Source organism: Arvicola amphibius, chromosome 5 (genome assembly GCF_903992535.2).
Source record: "Arvicola amphibius chromosome 5, mArvAmp1.2, whole genome shotgun sequence".
NCBI classification, from domain to species: Eukaryota; Metazoa; Chordata; class Mammalia; order Rodentia; family Cricetidae; genus Arvicola; species Arvicola amphibius.
Genome location: NC_052051.1, coordinates 109237398 through 109262782, shown reverse-complemented (window position 1 = coordinate 109262782; position 25385 = coordinate 109237398). Strand labels below are relative to the sequence as shown.

The following is a 25385-nucleotide window of genomic DNA, read 5'->3' as shown; positions in this document are numbered from 1 at the left end:
GTCCTATGTTGGGGCCCCCATTCCCTTGATCTCAGGGAAAATCAGAAAGTAAAGAAAACACCTGGGGAATGGGATTGGGACATGTGACTGAATGCTCTTGGCACAGGAAATTCTAGAGGTCAGTGATCCCCAGAGGGCTCACTGGTACCAAGAAGCTTGACCGGCACCACCATTTTAGTCCATTCCACGTGGTTCATTAACCAAGATGGCAGTAAAGTCACATGGTGGTCAGCATCTTAATGATGTCACTAACAAAGATGGTGGCCAAGTCATGTGGTCATCTCCATCTTGATGAGGTCACCAGGCAAGATGGTGATGAAGCGACATTTTGCTTGTTGCTTATGGTGAGCTCAGCTCCATGATATAATGAGCACATCCCTCTATCAAAGCACAAGTCTCTGTGGTATCCACCACATATATCACAGAATGAACACATCTTCCCATCAAAGCAAAAGTCTTAATGGGATTCCACCACACATATCACAAATTGAATGCGGACAGTTACCCCTTCTCTTAAAATAAAGGCGCCAATTAGATTAGCATGGGTATAGACAGCACATGTGGCTTGGGCATATATAACTATAACTATATAGGCATATATAAAATATAACTGTGAACTTTAAATAGTGTCATTTAGATCACATTTTTACCTCCCCTGAAATCCTAAGAACAAGCTGTTGTTAGGGAAAGAAGCTCATAGAAGAAACAGAAGGAATGAGGGGGTGCGCCTCATGAGGGGGTGTGCCCCATGAGGGGGTGTGACCCATGAGGAGGTGTACCCCAAGTCCTAAACATGACGTTATTGTTCTAGGAACACATGGAAGAAACTTGGAAGGAGAAAGTTTGGTTTTTGAGTTTTTGCTTTGTGTGTGTGTGTGTGTGTGTGTGTGTGTGTATGTGTGTGTGTATGTGGTGTGACATTTTGTCCCACCTGAGTATGGTGTGGGCTGAGAGCAGATGGATCTGTAAGTACTGATGGGTAGGGGAGCTCTGGATTGGCCCCAGAACTTGAGAGTTGGTTACTGTCTGCCTGGTGAGTCTGTTTCCTTAGACTCCTTTTTACCCAGTTGCTTCCCATCCTGGCTTTGAGAGAGTTAACCTCATGCCATAGAGATTTCTCCAACTCCAATAACCAATCAGATTGGCACCCTCTACTAATGGAGGTTCTATTTTTCATATTTTGATGTTGAATGTTGTCCTATGTTAAGTCATTTTTTTGATTAAAAAATAAGTCAGCAAGGACACCCACGAAGCTATGGGTCACAACCCCACATTTGTGTCAACAGCACATCTCATCCACTCTCATTCAACCTCCAGGAGGTCCCAACCAACCAGGAAGTACTTTGTCATTTCTCTGTTTCCATACCTACTGTGTCTTGCACACAAGAGTTACCTGGTTGCCATGGTATTTTCCAACCCTCCCCACATTCCTGAGAAACTTTCTGTCCTGGTATCTTTATTTATCCAAAAGAGTGTTGTTTACCCTAGGTCCTGGGGGTAGGCAACGCTACAAAGGGAAAGGGGTACATCTCCCCCAAGTAAGGGGATCCAGCACTCTCTGCTATGAATTTGAAATCCCAGAGAGCCCCCAAACTGTTGGGGAAGAGTAATCTACTTCACAAAGGAACACATTTCACAAAGTGAAAGTACCTTGGCAAAGCAATTTCTCTTTTTTGCAAAAGGATGTACCTGAACCCAACCCAGGCTAGTGAACATACTCACTCTGTTTATCCCTGACCTAGGTGGTGATTGCAGCTCATTCTGTTGGTGGGAACTCAACTTCACAGTCTGACAAGTTGGCTAATGGGAGCAGAGGGAAGGGAGCAAGCAGTTCAGGAAATATGAGCCCTTGTCTAGCTGATAAAAAACAACAGACAAGCCCAGGAGGTGGTGGCACTCACCTTTAAATCCCAGCACTGGGGAGGTAGAGGCAGGGGGATCTGTGTGAGTTAGAAGCCAGCTTGGTCTATAGAGAGAGTTCCAGGACAGCAAGGGCTACACAGAGGAAAAGAAGAAGAAGAAGAAGGAGGAGGAGGAGGAGGAGGAGGAGGAGGAGGAGGAGGAGGAGGAGGAGGAGGAGGAGGAGGAGGAGGAGGAGGAGGAAGGAGGAGTAGGAGGAGGAGGAGAAGGAGGAGGAGCAGGAGGAGGAGGAGAAGGAGGAGGAGCAGGAGGAGGAGGAGCAGGAGGAGGAGGAGAAGGAGGAGGAGCAGGAGGAGGAGGAGCAGGAGGAGGAGAAGCAGGAGGAGGAGGAGCAGGAGGAGGAGGAGGAGGAGCAGGAGGAGGAGGAGAAGGAGGAGGAGCAGGAGGAGGAGGAGCAGGAGGAGGAGGAGCAGGAGGAGGAGGAGCAGGAGGAGGAGGAGCAGGAGGAGGAGGAGGAAGAAGAAGAACAAGGAGGAGGAGGAGCAGGAGGAGGAGCAGGAGGAGGAGGAGAAAACAGAACAACAAAAACCCACAAACATTTCTCACATGGGCTGACTCCATTTCTTACCCATTGTGAACAGAGCAACAATGAACACAGATATGCAAGTATCTCTGTGGTAGGATGCAGACCTTTGGGTGTGCCCCATGTATGCGAGGGGACACAGTAGAAAAAAAACTGCTGATACAAAGTTTTTATTGTAGATGTGAAAAAGAGAACAGCCAGAGGCATCTGTAGAAGTCCAGAGCAGAGAGAGAAAGACGTAGACCGAACATGGTTAGCAGACTGGACATGGCTATTCTTACAAAGAAGAGAATAGCCAGAGAGAGGGAATAGAGATAATAGTGAGAATTCATTAGTGGAACAGGTGGGGGTGGGGTGAGGGGAGACACTTTGTAAAGGAAACAAAGAAGTAGGTGTCTGGAAAGAGAGAAGCCTGAAGAGGTGAGGTGGGCTAAGCTGTGTGCCGGGGTACTTGTGATGCTGAGAGGGCCTGGAGGCCTTTGCGCTTTGATATGCTAATACAGGTATATGTCAATGGATCCATATGTCCCTTCTGCCAGAGGTGAAGGAAACAACTCTGTTTGGTAGATGGGGACTGGTTTCACAGGTTCCTGAGGAATGCTGGCTTTTATCTAACCCAGAAATCTTCCTTTAGTCCAGGTTGAGCTTATTTCTGGATATTTGGCCTGCTTTTTGGAGTTTGCAGAATTGGGGTTTCCTTCAGACCTGACACCAGGAGTGGTGTAACTATGGGCCAATTGCTACCGTTTGCACACCACAAATTCTTAGCAAGTTGCTAGCGGCTTCTTGGCTGCTCATCTATTCCTTAGTGAGGGTCGTCCAGGCAGCAAACCAATCCTTTTCTCTCCTTGCAGTCTACGTGCCCTGGCTCTTTGTTCTTTGCATTCCCATTAGCTGACACCTCATCATTTGGTACAGACTGGGAACACTCTTCTTCTCTTTCATCTCTGGTTAACGTAGGTTTCTCTGCAAGGTATTTCTTTTCTGTCTTTGGATCCAGCATGCTGTTTCTGCTGCCCAGTGCAGTTGTTCGCACAGAGTCTCAGCCTTACAGTGTGTTGCTCACATTGTCTTATGCAGCAGGAAGCAATAGCTTCACTTTACTTGATAAAGTGGTATAGGCAGGGACCTGGGAGATAGATAACTCAGTTGGTAAAGTGCTTGCCTTGCTAGAAATGGATCTTGGGGCTCTCTGGTCAGTCAACAGAGCCTACCTGGTAAGCTTCAGTCAAGTAAGGGACTCTATCTCAAAAAACAAACAAACAGACAAACAGAAACAAGGCAGCCGACACCTGAAGAATAACACCTGAGTTCGTCTTCTCACTTTCCCATGCTCATGCATGGATGTACCTGTGTGTGTGCACACATGTGCGAACACATGCACATCAAGTTAGATAGACAAAAAGTTTAGAGGATTGGCCCTTTGGTTTTCTGCAGCCTGCTGAAGCTTTTAGTGACTCCCTTTAATGTCCCCTCTACCTCCCTAAAGAACTTATGGTTCTGCCTGATATTTTGGTTTTAAGTGTTGTCTGTTGTTGACTTCCTTAAGTGCCAGCCCCACCACCTGCATGATTACAGTGTCTATCTGTCTTCCACAAAGGGTTACATCCTAGTTTCCAACAGACACCCAGGCTTGCCTTCTATATACCCAAAGATGACTTCGAGCCTCTTTTCTTCTGTGTGTATATGCATATGTGGTGTCTTTGCCTGTTTAAAGCATGTTCATACATGTGGGCATATGAACATGTTTGGGTATGCATATGTATACGCACATCAAGGCCCATGGTGGGTGTTTTTCTCAGTCTCTCCACCTTGAGCCGAAAACTCATATACCAAGGTGGTATAATGAGACCACCATTCTGCATGTGGCCATTGTCGACCTAATTGTTCTTATGTTACCTGAGATCCTATGTGAGCTTTTCCCTTGTTGTATTTTTAATTGGTTTCGGTCTGTGTGATGGTTAATATTGGTTGTCAGCTTGGCAGGACCTATGCCCTAGTTTGCTTTTCTGTTGCTGAGATAAACATCATGACCAAAAGCATGTTGGGGAAGAAAGGGTTTATTTGGCTTACAGGTTATAGTTTATTATCAAGAGAAACATGACAAAGAGCTCAAGGCAGGGACCTAAGGCAGAAACTGAACCAGAGGCCATGGGAAAATGCTTCCTACTAGCTCGCTTCCCATGCTTGCCTAGCTTGCTTTCTTGTGCAGCCCAACACAGGACCACTGCTACAGTGGGCTGAGCCCTCCCACTCCCAATCATGAATCAGTACCCCATAGATAGGCCCACAGGCCTATCTGATGGAGGCAGTTCCTCAAGTGAGGATCTCTCTTTTCAGGAAACTAGTTTTTGTCAAGTAGACGGAATAACCGGTATAATTTAGAATCTAGAGACAGGCCTGTGTTTCTGAGGAAGTTTCTAGACTGGGTTAACTGAATGCAGGTGACACCATTCCTTGGTCCCAGAATAAATAAAAAAGAGAAGGTGAGTTGAACATCAGTGTCCATCTTCTCGGCTCCCAGACTACAATCTTTCCTTTTCTTGGTTTACTGCCTTGTTTTGGCCTAGCATGTCCCGTGGTAGTTATCTGAGAGAGGATGCACATTCTGAACAACTCCTGTGTTCAGATATAGTATAGGTATGTGAAGTCACCAGAACACAATTTTCCCTGAAAACTGGGAAGCCTCTTACTGTTGACTTCTGACTTCTGGCATTGCTGTGGTGGAGTCTAAAATCATCCTGTCACCAGCTCTTGATCTCTTGTGTGACATTGTTTCTCTCTCTCTACATGCACTTCTGATCTTCATAATATTGTCCCCAGGAACTCTGAAACATCACTGTGATGTGTCATGACTGGGTCTGTTCACCGAAGTTCTCCGTGAGCTCAGTTGTCTGTTAAGAAAGCTTATGGGAGTAACAGCGACTCTTCAAAAATGTTTGTACTGATCAAACAAATTTTATAGGCACACATGTATTTGTTCTTTGCCTTAAAAAGCTTGTACTAACATGTATAAGCTAACATGTATTAAGCTTATTATTGTAGCCATTTATCATACACAGTAGTGTTAAGTATCTTCATGTCATGTATCAGATCTCTAGAAAACCCGGCTCTAAACCCATTGAACATTGCTTCTCTTTTAGCCCTTGAGAACCATCTTTCTATTTTCTGTTTCTATTATTTTGACTCATTTACTTACTTCTTGAACAGAGTCATGTGGTATTTGTCTTTTTATGATTGGCTTTTAAAAAAGATTTACTTATTTTGTGCGTGAGTGCCTATATGTATATATACGCACCACTTATATGCTTGTTGCTGAAGGCATTAAAGCCCCTGGAACTGGAGTTACAGATAGTTGTGGGTTGCCATGTGGGTTTTGGGATCCAAACCCCAGACCTCTGCAAGAGCAGCCAGTGCTCTAACTGCTGAGCCATCTCTCTGGCCCCGTTGTTTTGTCCCCTCCATTCCCTATGAGCTCTGGAAGCTCGAGTCTCATTCTTCTCCATTGTTTCCTGACTCCTGAAATCTTCTGCCTCTTCCCCGCACTTCAGTACAGCTTTATAAACCACATTAAAACACTGGCCCACAGCACCCAGCACTCAACGGCCTTTTCCTTCTTTGTGGCTCCTTCCCTCCCTTTTACTACAGTATCTTCTTATGCAGAGCTGGGAAATGGGAATGGGCTGGCTGGGAAAGCATGAGGACCTGAGTTCCAAACCTGGCACCCATGTCAAAAAGCCAGGTATAGTGGCGTGTCTCTGCCACCCCAGCCTTGGAAGGCAAAAACTCGCTAGACTGCCCAAATCTGTGAGCGCCAGATTCAGTCAGACGTCCTGTCTCAAATAAGATAAATAAGGCAGAAAGTAATTGAGGAAGACATCTGACATTGATCACTGGCCTTCACATACATGTGTACACACACACACACACACACGTGCACACACACACACACACAAGTACACAGAGACATGTGCACACACCTTCCTAGGTTGGCTCCTTTGGTATCACTTTCGTTGCACGAAGTTTTCTTTGTTGTTTTTTTTTGTTTTGTTTTGTTTTTCGAGACAGGGTTTCTCTGTGGCTTTGGAGCCTGTCCTGGAACTAGCTCTTGTAGACCAGGCTGGTCTCGAACTCACAGAGATCCGCCTGCCTCTGCCTCCCGAGTGCTGGGATTAAAGGCGTGTGCCACCACCGCCCGGCTGCATGAAGTTTTCTTAAATCTGAAGGAAGTTTCTGTGGCGATGGTCATGGTGGGTCAACGTGATGTGAGACTAGCAAAAAAAGAAAGAAACAAACAAACAAAATAACTGTTGAGCATTTTTCAACGAAAATTTTCCCAGTCAATGACTGCAGTGATCCCCCAGGGGGCGCTCCTTCTTTCCTGCCCCGCAGACATTGATTCCTGTGAATATGGATCCACTCTAATGAAGGCAGGCCAGGGAAGCCCCAGCTGCTGTCTCTAGTCCTGACCTCTGCTGAACAACAAGACGTGTAGCTGCTGCCTGTCAGGACCTGAGCCCAATAGACATTCTAGATCCTTCTGGACTCTATGGATGGCAGAGGATGCGGGGAGGTGTCAGTTTCCTCCTGCAATTTCCCTCCTGTCTGCTGACAGCTCAGCCATCTCCCAGGGTCATGAGGAATGATTTTTGTCTCTGTTGTCATGCTCCTAGTCACTTACGGTGACTCTTGAGAGGATGCAAGTAAAAAAGCTGACTCCACTCTTGTGCCGTTTTCAAGGTTATTTATGGTTACTCTTTCTTTCACAATTTGTGCACATGTGTATGTTAGTGTGCTGAGGGGACACATGTATGGGCTTGAGGGGATGCGTAAGCGTGGACGTGGAGGCCGGAGCACTCTCTTGGCATCATTCCTCGAGTGCCACCCGTCTTCTTTGTTTTGATTTGTTTTTTATTGCACTTATTTTGTTTATTTGTATATTTGGAGTGTGTGTGTGTGTGTGTGTGTGTGTGTGTGAGAGAGAGAGAGAGAGAGAGAGAGCCTACATATGCTTGCACACACATGGCACACATAGAGGCCAAAGGACAACTTTGGTTTCCTTCTTTGAACTATAAGTCCTGGGGCTGAAACTCAGGTCATCAGGCTTGACAGAAAGCACCTTTACTTGGTTTTTGAGATGGGCTCTCTCACTGGCCTAGGACTCAAGTCATTCAGCTGGCTGACCAGTGAACACTAGAGATCCTCCTGTCTCCACTTCCCTGGCACTGGGATTACAAGCATAGATCATCAGCATGCCCAGCTTTTTTAAACAGGTGGGTGCCAGGGATTGAACTCATCTCCCCAGCACCCCATTTTCAAGTCTGAGACAGTCTCTCCTTAACCACCCTACCTCACTGCCTTCCGTGATTATTTGGATGCTATTTGTTTCCTCTGATTTTTTCCATCTTAGTGAGAGGTGCTGTGGGCAAGGCAGAGCCCCGGCCCTGCCGAGTTCATTGGTTGATGTAGGAGTGTTTTTATCTATCTTCTGTTTCATTGGTTAATTAATAAAGAAACTGCTTGGCCTGATAGATTAGAACATAGGTGGGTAGAGTAGACAGAACAGGATGCTGGGAGTGAGGCAGATGCCTCGGGCAATCGTCATGCCTCTCCTCTCTGGGTCAGACGCGATGGAGCCAGCCGCCAGGTCAGACATGCTGAATCTTTCCTGGTAAGACACCACTCGTGGTGTTACACAGATTACTAAATATGGGTTAAAGCAAGAGAGAGTTAGCCAGTAAGAGGCTAGAGCTAATGGGCCAGGCAGTATTTAAAAGAATACAATTTGTGTGTTGTTATTTCGGGGCATAAGCTAGTCAGACGGCTGGGAGTCGGGTGAAAAGCAGGCCTACTCACCTCTCAACAATTGGTCTAGACACAGGCAAGCTTGATTAGCGGTGAAGAGCCTTCTGAGAATGGACAAAGGAGAGGGCAAAGAGATGGGAGAGAACCCTTGCCACCAGGGAGCTTGGGGTTGCAGGCGACAGCCCCAAGACATGTAAGTCTCTAGTGGGAAAGGGAAGGGAACTATGACTCAGACCAGTGTCCCTTCTCTGATCTCTAGGGTGATCATGTGTGGCTGGACCCTCCCTCCACCAGCAAGACCGGTGTGGCCATCGGAGGCATCGTCAAAGAGACAAAACTGGGAAAGGTCTTGATTGAGGATGATGAGGGCAAGGTTGGTATTGGGGTGCCTCTCCACATCCCTCCCCACAGGGCTCAGGCCCTTGCTTGACAAAACCATCAAGGAAATCCATTTATCCCTGAGGCAGCATAGACCACAATGGAGTCCTGCACAGGTGGAAGGACATATTTGTCTTGAAAATGTTTTGAGAGTAACAGTTGAGAACTGTCAGGGGAGCAGGAAGAAGTGAGGAGACGGACTGAAGCAGGGAGGAGGGAGGTCCAAAGACTGACGTGTGGAGCAAAGGAGGCAGGAGCAGCATCGTGGTGAGAAAGGTGAGGAAGGGACACCGATGTCCAGGTTAGAGGTGGACAGTTCAGAGCGGTCAGGCTCATCCATCTGAGCAAGACAAGGACAGCCAAGGGCAGTGAGGGGCAAACACCAGTCACTTAACTCCTCCTAGGGCTGACCTCCCTGTCCCCTGTCCCCCAGGGGCTATCAGGAGAGACACATGCAGACAATGGCCTACAAAAAAAAAGGTTCTGACTACCTAGACGTTCCAAAGACTGGAAGGAAGTAAAAACAAACAAACAAACAACAACAACAACAACAAAAACCCAGTTTCCTTCAGTAGTGCTGTTGAATGCTAAAGCTACTTTTATTTGCACTATTCTACACCAAGAACTCTGGAGGCTTCCAACAGCAGCCTAATGTTAAAGCAAACTCCCAACTGCTAGTTCCTACAAACCTATAGGAAGCTCATCTCCAGGCCCAGCTCCATATGGATCCCAGTCTCTAGACAGGTGCTGACCAAAGCCACAGATGGATCTGACTTTGTCATAGGTATCCCTTGACTCAAACCAAGATCAAGCCTGGCTAGAAACCTGAGACTATGGAGGGGGGGGGGGGTTTAGAGGGCTCACCTTTGTGGAGAGTTTATGCCTGTCATTACAGGAACACTGGATCTCTGCAGCGGACCTCAACACCCTCAGCCCCATGCACCCCAACTCAGCCCAAGGAGTGGATGACATGATCCGCCTAGGTGACCTGAACGAGGCAGGTGTGGTACACAACCTCCTGGTCCGCTACCAGCAGCACAAGATCTACGTGAGTTCACTGGTGTGGTGTCCTCGGGGAAGCTGGGGGAGTGGGTCAGAGCTTGGCACGGCTCCCCTTCCTTACTCAGTGAGATGTTTGGGTGCTTGGGCTTCCTCAGTCTCAGCTACCAACCCAAAGAAACAGGAGCAAGGCTAGAGAGCTACCTCAGTTGGTGCTCGCCTAGAATGCATGAAACCCTGAGTTTGATTCCCAACACACAAACTGGGTATAGTTGTGTACACCTGTAATCTCTGCGCTAGGAGGTGTTGGCAGGAGGATTAGAAATTCAAGGTCATCTTCAGCTATATGAGTTTGAGACTCGTGTAGACTGGGCTGCGTGAGACTGTTAAAAAAAAAAAACAAGTCAAACTGGGAACACCATACCATGCGGGCTGAGAGGCTAATGCAGAGGGACAGCACAGTGCCAGGCACACAGTAGACATCCAATGAGTGCTGCCCTTCCGTAAGTGCCCACTGAGTCTGCTCTTCTCTCTGTGTGCCGAGCAGCCCTGATCAGACAGGCTGGGTGGACACTGGAGGATGGCGGGGTGGGCATAGCCTTTAGTCTCCGTCAGACATGTTGCAGAGACAGTGTCATCAACAGAAGACCCTTACCCACTTGGAATAGAATCTTGTGACAGCCTAAATCCAGGATCCCTTCCACAGGGTGAGGGGAACGTATGGACAGATGAGGGTCCTCTTTCCAAACAAGGCAGTGGGTGGAGGCTGGACCCAACTCTCATCTCACTTCTCCAGAAGTCCGAGATGGAGTTTAGGCTTGGCATCAGTGTCTCTTGGTGTGCTCAGGGCTCTGTTCAAGGGGATGTGATCCAGAGAGTCACTGTCTGGAACTCACTTCTGTGTGGCCTGAGCAGGCAGTCTGGCTAGCTTGGGAGTAAACTGGGGAACACGAGCAAAGGGAGGGTTTAGAGAAGGGGGCAAACTTCAGGGAGGGTTGCTGAGGCAGTGTGCTTCTTCTTTGGCCCCCAGCATGTCAAAGCTGGTAGGACTGTACGTTTGGAGTGCTGCCTCCTCCGTATTCCTTCAGGGGTCCTTCACAGGTCCTCAGAAGAATAATCCAGTGGCCTATTGTGGGACTCTCTGGTCTCCCCTCCACAGGGGCAGCTGTTCTGAGTGGGGACAGGGTATTCAAGAGCAGGCTGTATCCTGGGCTGAAAATCCATAGAACATGTGATTGGGGTCAGTTGGGGTCGCAGATGTCACCCAGCCATCACAGAGATCTCTAAAAGAAACAGCCCAAAACTCATCTATACACTCAACCCATTTTGACTGAGCCTTTTGTAAAACTAGATAGCGTGCTATACATCTATAGTTACTGACAGCAAGCCCCCAGAAGCTCACCGTCCTAGTGGCTACCCCATGTTCGCAGAGGAAGGAGCCAGAAGCTCCCTCCCAGGAGCGGCAGGGGCTAACCACCTACTCCCTTCCCCAGACCTACACAGGCTCCATCCTGGTAGCTGTGAACCCATTCCAGATGCTGCCCCTGTACACCCTGGAGCAGGTACAACTCTACTACAGGCACCACATGGGCGAGCTGCCGCCCCACGTCTTTGCCATTGCCAATAGCTGCTACTTCAACATGAAGAAGAACAAGAGGGATCAGTGCTGCATCATCAGGTGAGCTCAGGCCCCATTCCTGTTGCCTCCAGGGCCCAGCGGATCCTGGAAAGAAAAACACACCCCTCTCCCTGAGGCTCTCCCAGGGCCTCTCTTAACCACAATTCTTAGCAGAGATGTTTGTCCAGAACTGCTCCTGCTGCCCTGCTCCCAATGACATGTCCCCCGCACCTAAGGACACGTTCCTCCCCATCCTAAGGACATGTTTCCTGCACCCTGAGGATATATTCTTTAAAGACATGTCTTCCATACTCTGAAATCTCTGGGGGCTAGCAGGGTCAGGTGCCCCTCTAGCCCCAAGCCTATCTCTGCTTCCCTGCCCGTCCCAGCCTGACCTCCTCTGCACGGACCCTCCTGCTGAGGAAAGAGATTGTGAACGGAAATAGAATCCCTAACTTGGTATTGCAATCATCACCCACTTATTCATGAATTTCTTTATTCATTCATTCGAAATCTTTTTGTACCCCAGGCCAGAGACGTAGCTAAGCTGCTAGCATGTTTGCCTAGCATGCTAAAGCAGAGAGTCCACACCACCGCATAAACCAGGTGTAGTTCTGAACCCCTGTAATCTGCAGCATTCAGAAGGTGGGGGCAGGAGGATCAGAAATTCAAGTTCATCCTTGGGTATACAGCAAAATTTAGGCGAGCCTGTGTTACATTTTCGTGTAACCCTGTCTCCAAAAGAAAAGTAAATAATAAATAAAAAGATCGTATTGGCCCTCCCTGTCCTAACACAGGAAACAACAGCAGGGAAAAGAGATGCCAACTTCTGCCCGAGGGCTCATTTTCGCAGAACAGTGGCCTGGCAGGTGGCAGTAGCACGTTTGGATGCAGGTGGTAAGAGCGTTGAAGGGAGCGTGACTGACGGGGAGGCTGCCTCTCTGAGTAGGGACACCAGGACGGCATCCTAGTATAGATGCATTTCATGCTTCCAAGTCACCCAACCTCTATCTGGAGAGGTCGGTGTTCTTCCCCAGTGATGTTACAGGCGTGGATCTAAGCCCCAGAAACACCTGCTGAAGTTTCTCAGCTCTTGGGTCCCAGGCTACGTGGTTAGAAATAGATATCATTTTAAAGAAAGGAAATACGCCCCCGAGAGTGGGAGTGGGCTACTGAACTGGAGGAAATCATCTTCTCTAAAAGAGCCAGGCCACCAGCCACAGAACCCTTTGTAGGTTGTTTACATAGCCGCGCCCCTCTCCCTGTAGTAACGTGAGCTTTTCTCACATGTGCCCTGCTGTGCACAGCCCACGTAGGAAGGGCTTCCAGGCCTTCTCTGTCAACTGGCTTCTCTCGTACGTTAAGCTTGGTGAGCTTCCTCCAGTCCCTGTTTTCTGCTACAGGTCCATAGATAGAAAATTCAAATTCAGTGCTCCAGAGAAGATAGGGAGGCATTCTGGAACCTTTATCTAGTCCTCCCTGCCTTGCTGCAACAGAGTCAGGCAGAAGGGCAGGCTCCCTGGAGCCTGGCTCCTTGTGGTGATCTTCCGTGGCATCTTGAGTAAGCCTGGGTTCTCCTTTGGCCCTGGCCTCTTAGCCTTCCCTTGGTTGCTGTCACAGAAAATCAGGCTTGAAGGTGGCTCAGGAGGGTGGGGACCCTAAGTGGCATCAGCACATCTTTTACCTAATCACTTTTTTTGTATTTGTTTCTCAGAGACAGAGTCTTAGGTAGCTCAGGCTAACCTCAAATTTTCTATGTAGCTGAGGATGGCTTTGAATTTCTGATGCTCTTACCCCTGCCTCCTTAAGTGCCGGGATTGTAGGCACATAACACAATGATTTGTGTAAGCAACACTGGATATTGGCATCAAAGCTGGCTCTCCAGGACAGTGAGCAAGTTCCACAAGTCCTGCCGTAGGAAAGACATCTAACAAAGCAATGAAGGACGAACACTCACTGTTTCATCATGGTGGAGAAGGCACCAAGGCAAGGGAGTGAGGCAACTGGTCAGGTGGCATCCTCAGTCAGGGAGCAGAGCAAGACGAACACTGGTGCTCAGCTTGATTGTTCCTTTTTATTCATCCCAGCACCCCAGTCCATGGGAAGATGGTAGGTTTTCCCTCTTCAAGCAACCATTCTAGATAAGTGCTCCCCGACATGCCTAGAGGCTTGTCACTATGGCGATTGCAGAGCCTGTCAAGTTGGCAACCAATACCAACCATCACACAGAGCTCCTTGCTGATGGAACCCGGGATTCTGGACGTCTGTCCAGGTGACGGATGCTTCTGCCCGGGTGCTGCACTGTCAGCTGAAAGACACTGAGTCACCTTACTTGTTCTTTTTTTTTTTTTTTTTTTTTTTTTTTTGGTTTTTTGAGACAGGGTTTCTCTGCAGCTTTTTTAGAGCCTGTCCTGGAACTAGCTCTTGTAGACCAGGCTGGCCTCGAACTCACAGAGATCCGCCTGCCTCTGCCTCCCGAGTGCTGGGATTAAAGGCGTGCGCCACCACCGCCCGGCTACCTTACTTGTTCTTTAAGGCAGCCCTGGAATAACCCAGGTCACAGTGTGCCAGGAGTCTTTCAGCCTAGCAGGAAAGAAAAGACAATACACTGGCTTCTACCAGGGGTGCTCCGCTTGTGGACATTGTCTTCTACAACCGTACTGAGTGACATCATAGTCATCCTGGAGCACAGGTGGCCCACAAGCCACAGGTTGGGCATGCCTGCATCATAGATAGTCTGAGATGCCCAGGGGACATCTCAGTGTTGGATTTCTTCATGGGCAAATGTGTCCCTGTCAGCATGGGCCAGATACAGGCCTGAGGGATGGGGGCAATAATTTTTAGAAAGTGAAGAGGCACTAGGTGGTGTTAGGCTAAATTTCCCTGCACTCTCTGGCAGTGGTGAGTCTGGGGCCGGGAAGACTGAGACGACCAAGCTCATCCTTCAGTTCCTGGCTACAGTCAGCGGCCAGCACTCGTGGATTGAGCAGCAGGTCCTGGAGGCCAACCCCATCCTGGAAGGTGAGCTTTGATCCTGAGGACTTGGACAGCAACAACCCTCCCCTCTACACAGTTATGGCCTTCAAGTCAGGGTGGGTAACAGTGGTGTGCGGTCCCCAGGCAGCACGAAGGGGACAGCTGGTTACTCTACACTTCCCTGGTGAGTATTTGCCACCAGATGTACAAAGATTTCAGTCAGATGTAGTAGCATGTATCTTTAACCCCTGCTCTGGGAAGGCCAAGATGTGAGGACCTTGAATTTAAGGCTTGGGCTGCATAACAAAACCCTATCTCAGTAAAAAACCCAAAGCAGAGGCTGTAGAGAGATGGCTTAGCTGGGAAAACGCTTGCCATATAAGCATGAGATCCTAAATCCAATCCTCAGCACCACGTCAAAGCCAGACACAGTGGCACTTGTAATCCCAGCATAGGAGAAGCAGAGACAGGCAGATCCCTGGGGCTCAAATGCCAGCCAGCCCAGCCTAACAGGCAAGCCTTGGATCCCAGAAAGGGAGAGACCCTTTCTCAAAAACACAAGGTGGACCACCTGAGGTTATTCTCTGGCCATACTGCACACACATACACACACACACACACACACACACACACACACACACACTACCCCCAAAGGAAAAAATGCAGTATTCCTTTATATATAATGTGTATGTGTGTGCAGTATAATGCATTTTTTATTTTTTTAATTTAAGTAACATTTTTTTCATTTATTTTACATACCAACCAGTTTCCCCTCCTTCCTCTCCTCCCATTTTCTGCCCTTTCCCATTCATCCCCCTACCCATTTGCACTTTCTCCATCTCCATTCAGCAAGGGACAGGCCTCCTGTGGGCTTCTACAAAGCATGGCACAGTGAGTTGAGGTGGCTCGTCCCCTTGTGCTGAGGCGGTATAGTATTCCTTTTTAAATGGGGTCCCAAGATAAAGCCAGTCTGAGAAATGTCTGTGTGTGTTTCTAGGTCCCTGAAAAGATGCTTCTGGGTTACTTACCATTAAGGTTGCAACGGGGAAGCCTAAAGAAGACAAAGAGGAAAAAGCAGGAGTCGGCAGAGCAAGGATTCAGGCTCAGCTGCTGACTAGATGGTTAGGGAAGGGAAGAGAGGAATCAGGATTGGACAATGAGGAGCTCAAGCTAGATGCCTTGGTAGCATAGGAGCTAATGCCTCACGGCCACCATGCCTCACAGCGAGAGGCCCTCAAGTCGCATTTTTTTTTAGCGAGCTCACAAGACCAACCTAATGACAGGCTCTGGGTCAAACTTCCCCTTAGAAGAGTTGCATTAGGTCCCAGTGCCCCACCACTGGGTGTAGTCCCTGGTAGAGGTGGCCCACACACCTGTTACACTGGCCCCAGGTCTGGTCACTGCTGGGCACAATTTATCTCTTTCTCTCCCCCATTTTTACTTTTTTTTAAAACTTTATTTAACTTTATTTCATGCGCATTATATAATTATATATAATGCGCATTATATATTATATAATGATGTCAGATTCTCTTGAATTGGAGCTACAGACAGCTGCAAGCTGCCACGTGGGTGCTGGGAATTGAACCAGGGTCCTCTGGAGGAGCAGCCAGTGCTCTTAACCACTGAGCCATCTCACCAGCCCTATTTTTACTTTTTTTAATCCTATGGTGGGATGAACATGTGTGTGCAGATGTGCACATGTATGTTAAACATATGAAGGTCAGAAGCCAACCTTAGGTGCATTCCGCCTTTTGTTTGAGACACTGGCTTAGAACAGCACCACGTAGGCTAAACTGATCAGCTCCAGATACTGCCTTCCACTTTACCATCGGTGAGATTATAGGCATGTACCATTCTGCCCAGTTTTCACGAGAGTTCTGGGGGCTCAAACTCAGGTCCTCATGCTCACAGGGCACATGTATGTGTGCACATGCAGATGCCATAGCACACTTGTGGAAGTCAAGGGACAACTTGAAGGTGTCGTTCTTTTTCTTTCCACTAAGTGAATCCCTCGGATTAAACTCAACAGGCTTGGTGGCAGGCACCTTCACCTGCTGAGCCATCTTGCTAGCCCACGAGGAGTTTAGAGTTGGGATGTGACCTTGAGGCCTGCCTGTATTTAAAAACAAATTGAGTGGAGTTTTGTGTGTGTGTGTGTGTGTGTGTGTAATAAACACGTGTGTGTGCACGTGTGTGTGTGTGCGCGCGCGCGCGCGCGCGCGCGAGAGAGAGAGAGAGAGAGAGAGAGAGAGAGAGAGAGAGAGCATGTGGTGCTTCTAAATGTGGCTGTGGATGTCTGAAGAGTCCAGGAAAGGTGTCAAATACCTCGTAGCCAGAGTTACAGGCATTTGTGAGCCACCAAATGTGGGTGCTGGAAACCAAGCTCTGTTCTCTGCAGGAGCAGAACAAGCAAGTGCTCTGAACTGCTGAGCCACCCCTGCAACCGCCACCTCGATTTCTGATCTGAGACTCTCACTGAACATGAAGCTCTCTGATGGGCTAGACTACCTGGCCAGCAAGTCCCAGATCCTCCTGGGTCTGCCTGCCCTTCACAGGCAAACACGCATGAGAGCCCTCCCAGTAGTCCCAGTAGACTGTCATTACTACATGTTTGACATGAGCTACTTCATTTTGATTCTGGCAGTTTTCACGGTGCTGTGTATCACATGAGAAGCTGGCAGTAGCAGCTCTACCCAAGTTTCTTTGGGTCCATACTACAACCCACATACCTCCTTCTATAGCCAGCTTCTCTGGGGCGGAGCCAATCGTTACCACTCCCAAATGAGCTCGTGATATCCTTCCCCACCTCCACCTTGTCACCTGAGTCATCTTTCTTCCCTCCTTCCTTGATTGCTTGATTTCTGAGCATTTCTTCAGGAATACAGTATTGACAACATTTCCATCCTTCCCCTCTCCTCCTCCAACTCCTCCTGTGTCCCCAGCTTTACTTATGACCACTTCAAATGTATTTTAACAAACTTCCCCTGAGAAGAGTTGCATTAGGTGCCAGTGCCCCACCCTTGGGTGTCGTCCCTGATAGAGGTGGCCCAGACGCTTGTTACCTTAGCCCCAGGTTTGGTAGTTGCTGGATACAGATTATCTCTTTCTGCTTAAATTCGTGACCTCTTCTTCTACAATTATTCTTATATTTTATTTATTTATTTATTTTTATTTTATGTGTACGAGTGGTTTGCCTACATATATGCCTGTGCAGTGCCTGCAGAGACCATAAGAGGGGTCAGATACCCTGGAGCTGGAGTACAGATGATTGTGAGCCACTATGTAGGTGCTGGAAATCAAACCCTGTGCTGGAAGGACAGTCAGTGCTCTTAACTGTTGATCCATCTCTCCAGCCTCATCTTCTTCAGTGTGTGTGTGTGTGTGTGTGTGTGTGTGTGTGTGAATACAACATGCTAAGCCTATTTAGTGTTGCTCATATGTGTGTGTATATATATGTATATATATGTGTATATATATATATATGTATGTATGTATGTATGTATTTTTGGCTGCCCACTTAAGAAACACACCTGAGGCAGGCGATGGTGGCATATGCGTTTAATCCCAGTACTCAGGGAAGCAGATGCAGGTGGATCTCTGTGAGTTCAAAGCCAGCCTGGTCTACAGAGTGAGTTCCAGGACAGCCAGAGATACACAGAAAAAAAAAAATCTGTCTTGAAAAAACAAAAACAAAAAGGAAGGAAGGAAGGAAGGAAGGAAGGAAGGAAGGAAGGAAGAAAGAAGGAAAAGAAGAAAAGAAAAGGTAGCACACCTGCTGTGTTGGCCTCAGAAGTCTCCCTGCCCCCTACAGGCACTCGCAGAAGGCAGCCTCAAATTCTGAGCCTAGCACTGACAGCTGTGAGCCACCTCCTGCCACCGCTGTCTGGGTCAGCCTTCTTAGCTCTTCCCTTGGGTCTACAGTCAGGCCGGACTCCTATTCTATAACAGCCCCCTGAATTCTGACCAGCTTGCTTTCCTGTACTGCCCTTTGCCTACCTGGACAGCCTTCCTCAGCCTTCAATTGCAAGCTTTCCACTGTCAGATTTTAGACTATGGGCTTTGCAAGCCATATTCACCTGAAGCAGCCTCTTTCTCACGCTGCTGAAAAGAAGTACCAAGGCCCCTACCAGAAGTCCGGCCCCCACACTCCCATTCCTTCCTCAAATGCAGCCTACTCCTCAATTATGCGGCAGGAAACCTCCCCTTCCTCTGCCATGTGGGCCTGAGCTCTCCTCAGGGCTTCAGACACGCTGCCGATTGGCAGTGTTGGGGTCATGCTGTCTGTCTCTCTGTCTAATAATAAACTTCTTCCACAGAGGATAACCGCCTTACTGTTGATCCTTGAACCCTAGACTCCAGACCTCCCCTCCACCTCCCCTGAGACAAGATGACCCCTAAATGGAAATGGTCTCCTTTCTGCCCCTTCCACTTGCAGCCTTTGGCAATGCCAAAACCATCCGCAACGACAACTCCAGCCGCTTCGGAAAGTACATTGACATCCACTTCAACTCCAGCGGGGTGATCGAGGGTGCCAGCATTGAGCACTTTCTTCTGGAGAAGTCCAGAGTCTGTCGGCAGGTGAGACTCCACTCCCCCATCCCCACCCCCGGGGTTCTTCACTGTCATGCTCAGCCTGCCTCTGTCACCTCCCGGATTCCATGTGTTTCTCAATGTTGCCGCAAAGGGAACAGTTGCATTTTCCCAGCATTGAATTTCTTGCCTATATAGCTTGCACATATGCATATATAGTGTATGCATGGACACATGTTTGTGTGCATGCAGATATACATGTGTGCACATTTGTGTGACGGCCAGACGGCCGATCTTGGATGTCTTCCTCTATCACTCACCACCTTACTTTTGGATACAGGTCACTCAGTGAATTCGAGCTCACTGATTCAATAAAACTAGCTGGTCAGCATGCCCAGGGATCCTGTTTCTGCCTCCCCAGCACGAGCATTACAGATGTACCCCACCATACTCAGCTTTACAAGAGTAGTGGGGATTTGAGCGCATGTTCTTGTGCTTGCGTGGCAAATGTTTTACCAACTGAGCCACCACCCTAGCTCCAACACATCTATGCTCCAACACATCTATCTTTCTGCCTTTCTTTTTCCCTTCCTTCCTTCCTTCCTTCCTTCCTTCCTTCCTCCCCTCTTTTTCCTTTTTTTTTTTAACTTGCTATGTAGGTGCAGGGGCAACTTTGAACTTCTCATCCTCTTTTCTTCATTCTTTGGTGCCTACCAAGCCTCACCTTCACTTGAATTAACTGAGGCCTGGCTTGAACAAATCTATGGCAAGGTGCTTTGGAAACGGTGGCAGAGGGAGCTGGATAACAGAATAGAAGGTCATGTGCCAGGACTGGGGTCAGAGACAGGAAAGTCCCTGGGGTTTTCTGGACAGCCAGCGTGGCCTACCTTCCTGGTTCTAGGCCAATAAAAGACCCTGTCTCAAAAACCAAGACAGACTCCCAAGTAACTGCATCCAAGATTGTCCAGTGGCTTCCATATTCATGCTCGTACATGCATACCTGCACACACAAGAACACACACTCTTACACAAACAGAACTATATATAGATACATTATATAAGCAAATTTTATAAATGAATTTAAGGTCTAGAAGAAATACTAGCCCTGAACTGCTTCTGTGGAGGGGGAAGTGGAGATTTGAGGAAGGGGAGAAGCAAAGTAGAAAGAAAGCTTACTTCATGACGCCACACACAGATGAGAGTCTGAATTTTCAGTGAGGTTATGGTTATAAATAATATGTATAAACCCCACATCTACCCAGGTGGTGCTACCTCATGCCTTTCATCCCAGCACTTGTGAGGCAGAGACAGAAAGATCTCTGTGAATTCTAGGCCAGCCTGATCTACAGAGCAAATTCCAAGAAAGCCAGAGCAGAGATGTTATACAGAGGAACCCTGTCTCAAAAAAAAAAAAAAAAAAAAAAAAAAAAAAAAAAAAAAAAAACAAACAAACAAACAAAAAAAAACTAAACAAACGGAAACCAAGCAAATAAACCCACATCTACACAAGCTCACGGCCACAGGCTCTCCAGAAATCACAGAGTGACTATAAACCCCAGGAAATGCTGAATTGCAGAGCTCTGGACGACCTTCTGGGCTAGGAAGTAAGGTCAAGGGGAATCTAAGGCCAGGCTAGCCTCTTGGCTCCTCAGATGGTGTCCAGAATCTTCTGCTACTTAGAACACAAATGACCAAGGGCTTTATACTGGTCCTGCCTAAATGGCAGAGCCACATGTGGCTGGGAGTTCTTCAAGCTGAAACTGGAGACATTCTGAAGGACTTGCTAACACGTCTCTTCCGATGTCCTTCCTCCTAGGCTGCGGAGGAACGTAACTACCACATTTTCTACTGCATGCTTATGGGGATGAGCCCGGAGGAGAAGAAACTGCTGGGGCTGGGCATGCCCTCTGACTACCACTACCTGACCATGGTGAGCCCCCAACTCCTCTTCCCAAAGGGAAGGGTTAGCACATGTTCAAACTTCAATCTTGACTGCTGAGGTGCTTCTCTTCTAGTTGGGCCCCGAGGTGAATGCCTGGTCCCCTTCCCTCCTGTTTGGAAGCAATTTTGTGATCACCTTAGTAGCCCTTCTCCAAGCTCTCAGAACATGAGCTGAGCTCTCCCTGACCCCTGCTTTCCAGGACAGTGAAATTCAAACAGCTATGGGTGACATGTTCTACCCCTTGGATCACTTTCTTCTCTTACCCCTTTGACTTTGAGGTAGTGGTCAATACTTCAAAGTCTTAGTCAGTCCTTGCCTAGAACATGGCAGGAATTGTGTTTTGGGGTGTCACAGTGACCAGATTTGACCTCTACTCTATCATCTATGTGCCGCTCTGGAGGTCTCACCATGCAAACCTCTCTGATAACCATTAGTTACTATAAATTCGAGACCCTTGGCACAACCTCACACTTCTCCAAGATCTGACCCTTGCAGCAGCCTTTGGGCCCCACCTCCCAACTCTGTCCCATCAACCTCTGCCGTGAGAAGCCCAGCTCAGACACCTTCTGCAGGAAAACTTTCTCCACCTCCCAGTAGGGCTAGGCTTGGCCTCTTTGGTCTTAACACTGGTAAGAGCCCATGGCAGGTCTTTGGTCTCTTACCTGCTTTCTTAGATCTACAATAGCTGTGAAGAACTGTGGGTAATTGGTTCGTAACTCCTAGCGAGGAGCACAGGCCCTGCTATGTAGTCAGAGTTAGAAGTGCTTCCTAAGGGAACAAGCCCACTGGATGCCCTAGAGGCAGGCCAGGCTCAAGATGGCTGGATGATGCATAGAAGCGCAGAGAAGGGACTCACTCATGGTCACCCAGTGCTGCCTGAAATGCCCCGGTGTGCTTTAGCTGTGGTGCCAGCAAAGCTGTCAGGGTCAGAGCCTGGGCCCTGGCAGCTCTGACAAGCCGGGCTCAGCCACCTCTCCTCAATAGACTAAGGAAGCAGACAAGAGTTCAGGCAGACACTCGGGAGGCAGAGGCAGGCGGATCTCTGAGTTCGAGGCCAGCCTGGTCTACAAGAGCTAGTTCCAGGACAGGCTCTAGAAACTACAGGGAAACACTGTCTCGAAAAACCAAAAAAAAAAAAAAAAAAAAAAAAAAAGAGTTCAGGCAGAGGACAGAGAAAGATCTCTTCAATGTGGCTACACCCGGAAGAGGCATATGGTCAAGTGTCCTCCAGGCTGGTCTGTATGTGGGGTCCTGATGTGAAATTTAGCTTTAAATGGAAGGCAAGAGCTATGAATAACTAAGCAGCCTTGCCTTAGCTCCAGTCCTCACAAGACGTGGTCTGACAACTGTCAGATCTGTGTGAAATCTCTCCTTCTGGCTGGCACTGGCCTTTTTTGTCTCCCAGATGAAATTCTTGTTTCTTAGGGTCTATTGTTTCAACAGTCTAAAAGCCAAATGAATGAGCACATGTGTCTCCTTAGAGGACCTCTGTGTGGTCTTGCCTCTGGGAATCCATTGATTGATTGATTGATTGATTTTGCTAAGTTTGGTTACATGGATGTTGCCCTTCAGAGTCCACCCAGGGCTTATAAGTTGACTTTTCGGGGAAACTTTAAGTTCCTAAGCTGTCTTGGCCTTCCCGGCTCCTAGCTGGGGAAGGTGAGATCCCGGTGGTTCTGTCAGCTGAAGTGTCCTGTTCCGGTAGGGGAACTGCACATCCTACGAGGGGCTCAGCGATGCCAAGGACTATGCACACGTTCGCTCGGCCATGAAGATCCTCCACTTCTCAGACTCTGAGAACTGGGACATCAGCAAGCTGTTGGCAGCCATCCTCCACCTGGGGAATGTGGGGTTTATGGGTAATGTTGCTCTTGTCTTGCTAGCACCCCTGGGGAGAAAAGGGGAGGGATAGGGCAGCAGGAGGGAGAAGTCTCTGGGTTCTTGTGCCAGAGGGACCATGTGATTCCACCCAGTCTTGGAAAAATACATCCTAAAATTGTGGCTATGATTTTGCAGACCTCACAGGTCTGAGGAACAGATGTGAAAGCATGGGCCCCTACAGGGAAAGAATCAGATCCTGGTCCAAGCAGACAGCTCTCAGTGAGGCTGCTGACATGCAAGCATGGGACCTGAGTTTGGATCCTCAAGACCCATGTAAAAAGCCAGGCATGGTGGCATGTGCCTGCAATTCCAGTGGTAGGCAGGCAGAGGCAGGAAGGTCCTAGACCTCACTGACAGGCCAGTCTAGCTGAGACAGTGAGCTCTAATACGGGGAGAGATTCTGTCTCGAAAAATAAAATGAAAAATGGTTAAAGAAGACCTCCAGCATCAACCGCCAGCCTCCACAGGTGCACACACACCCACACAAAAGATCGTTTAAAAGAATCAAGTCAGTCACTCCATGGTTAGCGGGGACCCCAGAGAGTTACCCACTCATGGCCAGAGTGAACTAAAGTACACGAAGCCACTTGTAAACCCACAAAACCAACCTGTAAGAAGTGAAAGCGCTAGGAGGGTTAAACGGTACTGGCCCGCAGCATCCTTAGACACTGGCCAAGGTTGACAGTTCTCTCCAGAGGAAAATGCTGATAACCTAGGTCAGTAATAACTCTTTTGAATAGTTTTTCAGACACAAATCCATCATGCAGCTGGAAACAAAATAGGAAGTATGAAAAAGAAAGGCGGGCATGGCATGTGGAGGCGGACACAGTGGTGGGAAGATTGCCTGGCCAGACCAGATAGAGAGCTCATGCCGACATGAGCTCAGGCCTCAGGGCTGGACAGATGTTTGTCACACAAGCTTGAGGGATTGAATTTGGATCTCTGGAACCCACAGAAAAGTCCTGGATCCCAGTGCTGGGGAGGCTGAGACAAGAGGATCCCCAAGGCTCACTAACCAGTCAGTTCAGCTAAACTGGGTGAGCGTTAGGTTTAGTGAGACCCTGTCTCAAAAACGTAGGGTGGAATCTGTGTGTATTTGTAACGCCAGTGACAGTGAGAAGGTGGTGGCCATGACAGGCTGGGCCCTAGAGCTCCCTGGCCAGTCAGTCAAATCAAACGACCAGCCCTGGATTCAGTGGTAGACACCATCCCTTAAAATATAAATGGCCAGCAATAGCTAAAGATACCCAACATTGACATCAGGCCTTCATACTTACATATATGCCTGTGTAAATGCACCCACATCCACACATTAATGCACAAACACTACATGTGTTAATGATGTACACATACATATACACTACACACATGTACATGTACCACATAAACACAAAATATAAGGTGGAAAATGATCGAGGAAGCCACTTGTTGACCTCTGGTCACACATATGTGCACACACATGGACAGGTACACACACACACACACACACACACCCCACTCTAAGTTTTATGAAAGCCATTTTTTTGCTTTTTAATTACCTTTTTATTGCCTACGTTATGTTCCCATATGGCACTTAGGAGGTGTGTGTGTGTGTGTGTGTGTGTATGTGTGTGCTGTGTGATGCTTGCTATTTAACCCAGATTCTTATGCACAGTAGGCAGGCACTCTACCATGATGTCACACCCTCAGTATCTGATGGACAGCCAGCCATTCCATCAAAGAGGAGGAACTGGAAGCAGAGATGTAGTCAAGAGACTGCTGCCTCCGGGTGGCATTCCGCTACTACATCACCTGACTTCACAAATACATACATGCCTGGGCTACTAAGGACAGCACAGTAAGCCACAGAAGCTGGCAGCCTGTCTTCTCTCATAACAGATCCCAGTCAGGCTCCCAAGAGCCAGTGTCTTCTCAGTCTTCCCCCATTGTCCCAGGGTCCTGACCTAGCCAGAAAAGAGGACCATAGCCTGTTTCACCGGTTCAGCTAAGTTGCTAATGACTGGTGGCCAGTGGGGACATTCAGCCTCCAGGGAGAGGTTCCGGGAGAGGTGGTTTACTTCCCTGAGTACAGTGCTTGCTAAGGTGTAGACACAGCCTGCCTGGGCCTTCTATGAATCACATCAGAGTTTTCTCTTAAAAATACTCCTTTTCTCCGCAGCTGCGGTCTTCGAGAACCTGGATTCCTCTGATTTGATGGAAACTCCAGCCTTCTCCTTTGCAATGAACTTGCTAGAGGTATTGGATCATCACATCTGCTAGTTCAGAGTCTTGTGAGAAACCTTGGGGGCCTCGGCTGTTAGAGCCCAAAACCTGATTCTCATAGCCCTGTCCAGTTCCCCATGAGTGTTCCCCACACTCTCCCAGGTTCTCAGCCCATCTGCATACAGTGGACTCCTGGAGTAAGCACCAGGGTGGGGGCAGGGTGAGCGACTATGTACTTCAGTGACATGTCTTCCTCCTGTATTCCGTACCTCCCCTACCTTCCAGTGGTTCTATGCTCCACGTCTTTACTTCTCACCCACTCACTCCCTATGGGTTTCTCTTGGACTTCAAGCCCCGTGCCCATCAGAGTGTGCATTTTGTCTTATTCCACATCAGGTGTGCATTTTTCTGGTCCAAGTTAGTCTGTGGCTCAGCACTGAAAGTTCCAGAAAGCGAAAGAAATCCTCACAAACGATTCGCCTCCCAAAGTTCCCTTTCCAAACATCACTGACACATAAATTTGGGGATCATACGTCCAACATAGAAACTCAGGGGCACACATTCAAACTATATCAGGTGCTCCAAAACTTGGCTCATGCCATCTTTGT

The 25385-nt window shown here is 48.3% G+C and overlaps 1 protein-coding gene across 1 annotated transcript in view; it reads left to right on the top strand.

Annotated features, from left to right (window-relative positions):
• The first annotated feature begins 257 nt into the window (after nucleotides 1-257).
• Myo7b (myosin VIIB) overlaps nucleotides 258-25385 on the top strand; it is a 67941-nt gene continuing 42813 nt past the window's right edge. The window contains exons 1-11 of the mRNA XM_042055159.1: nucleotides 258-344; nucleotides 1743-1887; nucleotides 3338-3558; nucleotides 8508-8621; nucleotides 9522-9674; nucleotides 11119-11303; nucleotides 14143-14264; nucleotides 18658-18800; nucleotides 20569-20682; nucleotides 22400-22553; nucleotides 24734-24810. Of these exons, the coding sequence (XP_041911093.1) occupies nucleotides 258-344; nucleotides 1743-1887; nucleotides 3338-3558; nucleotides 8508-8621; nucleotides 9522-9674; nucleotides 11119-11303; nucleotides 14143-14264; nucleotides 18658-18800; nucleotides 20569-20682; nucleotides 22400-22553; nucleotides 24734-24810 (1515 nt within the window). The remainder of the gene's footprint in view (nucleotides 345-1742; nucleotides 1888-3337; nucleotides 3559-8507; nucleotides 8622-9521; nucleotides 9675-11118; nucleotides 11304-14142; nucleotides 14265-18657; nucleotides 18801-20568; nucleotides 20683-22399; nucleotides 22554-24733; nucleotides 24811-25385) is intronic.